The 5,993-nt window shown below is 26.6% G+C and overlaps 2 protein-coding genes across 2 annotated transcripts; both read left to right on the top strand.

Moving 5' to 3' along the window:
- Positions 1-9: 9 nt before the first annotated feature.
- LOAG_11894 (hypothetical protein) lies at positions 10-2,613 on the top strand (the record flags this gene model as incomplete). Its single annotated transcript, XM_003147411.1, has 3 exons — positions 10-105; positions 1,013-1,223; positions 2,468-2,613. The coding sequence occupies 3 exons, from the start codon at positions 10-12 to the stop codon at positions 2,611-2,613; spliced, it is 453 nt and encodes a 150-aa protein (XP_003147459.1).
- Positions 2,614-4,554: 1,941 nt separating this feature from the next.
- LOAG_11893 (hypothetical protein) lies at positions 4,555-5,821 on the top strand (the record flags this gene model as incomplete). The annotated part of the gene is made up of 3 exons (XM_003147410.1): positions 4,555-4,663; positions 5,377-5,556; positions 5,724-5,821. The coding sequence occupies 3 exons, from the start codon at positions 4,555-4,557 to the stop codon at positions 5,819-5,821; spliced, it is 387 nt and encodes a 128-aa protein (XP_003147458.1).
- Positions 5,822-5,993: the final 172 nt, after the last annotated feature.

Raw genomic sequence — 5,993 nt, 5'->3', positions numbered from 1 at the left:
GTAACTAAAATGCCACTGATAAAAAAAGTAATATTCCCCTGCTATCATTTATGTTTTCCAGGAATTTATAGAATTATCATAATGAATGATGGATGGATAGTACAGGTTAGCGTGATTACTTTCTCAGTCATTAACTTTTTAAATTAATTAATTTTTTAATTAATTATACATTTTCAAAATAATTAAAAAATCGAAATACAATTTAATTACTGTAATCTGTCTAAACTTATTTGTAAATGTATCATAAAACTTTGTCAACCTGTTTGATATTTGACTTAGCCAAAATTTGGCCAATGAAAATACGATACTTATTTTACTACTCATCTTACGTTTATTAGTCTATTGGTTAAAATCTAAAATAGTATTTCGATCATTTTACATTTCTGATCATTAACTGTAAACAAAAATACTTTGGTACTAAATTTCCGGTTCATTTTTCATTAATGTTATAATTGTTCCTTATCAACTTGAGGCTATGTCTTTTTCCGGAATTGAAAATCGATTATCCGGATGTAATACGTTTTTTTTCCTCATCAGTACTAAAATGTACGGTGATCATTCCTTAGCTGATTAAAAACTTTCTCTTCTTAAAATTTCTCTTTTGCACTTGAATAGATACTTCATCATAAGTGAAATAAGTCACAGATGGACACATACATAGGCATTTATGCTGTCCTCAAAAAGAAAAGAAAAATGATATTTTACAAAAAAAAAAAAAAAAAACCATTCAATTTCTAATGTTTAACTATTCAATTTCCAGTGATTACGGTAATCTTACAGTATGGTTAAATCGAATTTTAATTCTATCTGTCTAGCCTTGAATCATACCATACCATTGCATTTCCCATCGGAAATTTGAAATGAAATAATAAAAACTTTTTTTTTATTTTTTCTCTCTTAAATATCTTTACTTATTTTATGTTAATTCATATTCCGAAAAAATTATTCAATCCAATTATAAAAATTTTTTTTTTTCAAATTACTCGTCGAATTTTATTTTTTCTTATTACAGATAATTAAACCGATTAAGCTGGAGCAAACAAATGAAATTTCAATAAGCCTACCAAGACCGTATATCTTTCCTCGTTGTTTGGATTATCTGAGAATAACATGGACTAATTTATCATGTTCAATTCAGGATTTAGAATTTAAAATGCGTGTTTTTGCTGTTCCGGAAGGTTCCAATTTCGAGCAATCATACTATATGGAAGAATATGATATCGGTTAGCATTTTTGCGAATTAAGCAGCATTAAATTGATTTTTAAAATTTTAACAAAGAAAATCATTTCTCTTCATTCTCTTCCATTTTTGTTTCGTTTTTACGGACAATTAGAGATGGACTTATTCAATTTTATATGCAAAATTTAGTCTTACCGGAAATCAGACCGGAAAATTGGTCATGCAACCATATTGCAAGTATTTGTGACATCAAAGATTAAATAGATACAATAGCTATGATTTGAATTTCACCTAGCGCAAATTGACAAAAGACAGGAAGTCTACAAAGAACTCTTCACTCAATGACAATTTAGCGATTAATCTCTCCTAAAATATTGATTTCCAACAAATAAAACCCATAAAAGGTGACATTTATCACTTTCGATCAGAATGAGACATTAACTATTAGACAAGAAAAGGTAGCATACATTCGAAAAATTTCTCAATAAAAAATGACTAAACTTCAAATTTGCTTGTCACCTAAAGTAATAAAATATACCTTTACTAAATTCGTTTCCTTTCATTCAATTAAATCTCTGTATATTATCGGTAAGCAAATAAGAAACGGTCAACGACTATAAGCCTTCTCACATAGCAATGGTCAATTTATTCATCTGACCTCTTCTCTAACATCAACTTTTCAATCTTTGACCCTTTTGCTATGCATTGTTAATTAAATATATACTACATTATGCTTAATTTCCATTAACAGAAAAAAAGAAAAAGAAATTTATGGAAATGTTATCTCTTCAATATTAATTTTTATCATTAAAATTATCTCAGTTTATCACCGAAATTATCATAATTTTCACAATTTTCACAGCTTATCATTGAAACTATCAGTTTTTTTAAAACAGAAGTTAAATTATATAAAACATTTGATGAGCTTTCTTGTAAGAATATGATTCGAGTTTGATTAGATTATCAGTTATCAGTAGAAGATACATGTATTGTACGCTTAAAAAATCATTTGCTTTTTCAACTAGACAAAAAAAAAACATTCAAAAAATTCAATTTCAAAAAATTTTTAAACTTATATAAATTTTTACAAAAACATTTCCTTCATTCCATCCCTTAGAGCATTAGGGATTTAAAAATTTACAATTTTTTTTTTCTTTCCAAAATTTTTAGGCCATTTGCTTGAAATTATAAATGATAAAGAAATTAAAAGGATATTTCATCACAATCGATTACTATCCTAAAAATATGTTAAAAAATAGAAAAGATTGGTTCATTTGATTTTTTAAGAGTTATCACAACAAGCACTCGAATTACCATGTTATCAGTTTGATATCATTTATGCGCAATTTTGTTTTGAAATTGTATCAGTGCAAAAATTTACCGCACGTTTCAATGAATGGGCACAACAATGCGTCTACACTGAAAATTGTTAGTTTTTAAATTTTAATTTCTTTTTTTTTTTGAATTTCTTAACTGAAATATCGTAAACTATATGAATATTTCAAATGCTTCAAATAGTATTTCATTTCATATTTTGTCTTATCTTCTTTGCAAATTTTGATAATTAATCTTATACGCATCACTGTCTCCAATGATTTTATCAATGAATTATTGAGCAGTATTGTTTATGACCTAAGTATGACTTAAGTATCATTTAGGTATAACTGTATTTAATCCATTCAGAGTTATTCGTTACGTTTCAAAGATTAACCTTATTGTTTATTGTATAGTTATTACTAGCTATCATTTTATTTTCTGTATTGTCCATCGAATTTCCGGTTATCCTTCAGATATCGAGCAGTATCGGTATATATATATAAGCTTCATTAGTTACATTCAATAGCAACTTAATTAAAATGAAGCAATTGTTTACACATTTTCTTGCCCATATGCTATTGCTTTTACATTTTCATTTTACAATTTATCGTTTAATGAATTATTAAAATTTAATGAATATTTCAAATGTTTCAAATAGTATTTCATTTCATATTTTGTCTTATCTAATATTATTCGATAATCCATAAAAAGTATGTAAAGTAGTGGCAATTTAATTAACAAATTTTTATTATATTTTGAGCATTTCGCAGCGAAAATTTTACAAACTAAAATATTTTCTGATAATTTTGAATTATTTTAAATGTTTCATCATCTCCTGTATGTTATTTGCAAATATTACACAAATGTATCGGAAGATAAAAATGAGATTTTAAATAGGTTAATTTACATATAAGTTAGTAATTAGTAATCGATCAAACTATTCGATATTATTGCTAAGATTTAAAAGCTATTACAAAAAAATGCGAAAACATTGGCATATCAGAAAGGTGAAATTTTGCAGTGAGAAAAAAAAAGAAAAATTCAAAACGATTCCATCCCCAATTTAAGAATTGATCAGTTTTATTCCTGTAACTAAAAATATGCAAATTTCAGGATTATATTATTGTGGTATAATTTAAAATTTGAGAATTTAAACTATTTTAAATTTTAATTTGATGAAGTATGCATATCTTTTGCAGCAAAATGAAAGAAAGATTTGAGGGATGGTTTATTTCCGAATAAGTGCTGAAGCACTAATATAGCAAATAATTATAAATGATGATGATGGATAGCGTGACTAAAAATAAGTGAATTATTCCGGCTAAATTGGTCAAGCAGTCCTGCTTTCGTTTCCTTAATAATTATATGAAAATTTGAAGTACTAATATACTTGAATTGAATGCATGTCACATTATGATTATGATAACAAACAAAGAGGAAAATGAATTCCGACTGATTTATTAATTAATTTTATTTCATAAAATTTGAATTATTATTTGAAAATTTCATTTATTACACTCTTTTCATTCAATTCCTATTTATCTATACGTCACTGAATTGTAAAATTTCATTTTTCAAAATATTCACTTTATCATCTTATCATATCAAAAAAAAAAAGATACAAATAATTTGAGTTGCAGTAAGATTGAAAAGCAAAAAAAAAAAATAAAAAAGAAAAACGATTAACTAAAAATATAGCTATCTTTAAAATCTTTAAAAAAAAAATTGAAATAATGAAATAATTCTTTTGCATCGTTAAATTTGATTAATGCACTGAAGTAATTAATATAGTTTGGACATTTAAATCTCTGTCTTGGCTACTACTAATTACCTTAGGGAATTACAATGTTTGAAGTTTTGAAAAAAAATTTTTTTTTTTGTTTTATGGTCTACCGTATGCTTCAATGGATTGATATTTATTTTACATGATAGTATAGATGGAAAGTTAATCGATTAGAAGTTATTATCAATAAACAGTTAATATTACAATACTATTCGTTCCTGTGTAAATTGATATATAAGTAACTGGCTCGATAAGATTAGGCTAGAGTAACTTAATGGAGCATGGAAAAGATGAATGTTCATTGATTCGGAAAAGATATATTCAATTGAAAAGAGGTAAAGGGAATAAATGCAATGGTACATCATGGCCTAGGACAGAAAAGAGTGAGGTTAGGATTGAGAAGAACATATGGCCAGCAATAGACACGGAAGTAATTATACGCTCCATTGTTTCCATTCAATGCTTTTAAGGGGAAATCATCATTGCTAGATGAATAGTTTGATAATAATAATTATTATTATTATTTGAGAGTGGGTTAAGAGTTCAGCAACAGGAGGGATATCTTGGAAAAGAAAAAAAAAAAAGACTTTCCCATAAATCTCTTGGATAACGGTTCACATATTAGCCAAGATGATATTTAACAGTTAATCAGGGAATATGGTTATGATAAGGAAGCTGGAAACTGTCACAGTAAAGCTTTTTATTAATAGTATTGATAAATGATATGTGCACTGATAATTGATAAACATTAGAAAATTAAACAGAGACTGGATAAGAGGACAAAGAAATATTGCATATATGCTAACAAACAATCTCGGCTTATTTTGGAAAAAATATTCGGTACAATCTGAGATTTATTTGGAATTTTAGAGCATAGACATCGATATTGTTATAAGAAATGTTACAATGACTATATGAGACATCTGTAGATTCCTTGGCTAAATATATATGGGTAAATGTCTTGGCTGAATATGTAGGATGATTTAATTGAATAGATAACCTGGCTTAATATATATATGGTAAATCCTTGGCTAAATATATAGAATAATTATCTTGATTGAATATATGAGATATTTTATGGATTAGAATATTTCAGTAGGACAAATTGAGGGTGGTTGGCGAGATTGGTCCGCATGGAGTATATGCTCTGTTAATTGTGGACATGGTCTACAACGACGATGGCGCTTATGTGATTCACCCATTCCACAAAATGGTGGAAATTTATGCGTGGGCAATTTTGTTGAATTTTTGGATTGTAATGCCGGTAATTGTACAGGTAAAAAAGTAATTGTACAAGTAAAAAAGTAATTGTACAAGTAAAAAAGTAATTGTACAGGTAAAAAAGTAATTGTACAGGTAAAAAAAAATTTTATAATATCATTTTACATAAAAAAAAAAAATAGTTATTTATTAAAGTGTAGCAAGATTATGGTTATTTTCTAGAAACAACAACTGTAACTATTGGAATAAATGATACATTATGCTCATGTGGATGTTTACTCAATCATATGGCTGGAAGATTTTTCGCTCAAAACATGTAATGAAATCACAGATTGGATATTGAAATCACATGGAACATTTTTATATTTGAAATTAAAACATGATTTGATTTTCAATCAATTTAAACTTGCAATTTATCGTGGTCTAAAAAAAGAGGTTCATTTATATGCAAATTTCTTAAACCATTTAAAAAAATATATAAATTAGCTTAAT

Source organism: Loa loa (assembly GCF_000183805.2).
Source record: "Loa loa unplaced genomic scaffold supercont3.237, whole genome shotgun sequence".
In the NCBI taxonomy this organism is placed as follows: Eukaryota; Metazoa; Nematoda; class Chromadorea; order Rhabditida; family Onchocercidae; genus Loa; species Loa loa.
The sequence above is the reverse complement of the archived record's forward strand: the minus strand, read 5'-3'. Positions and strand labels throughout refer to the sequence as shown.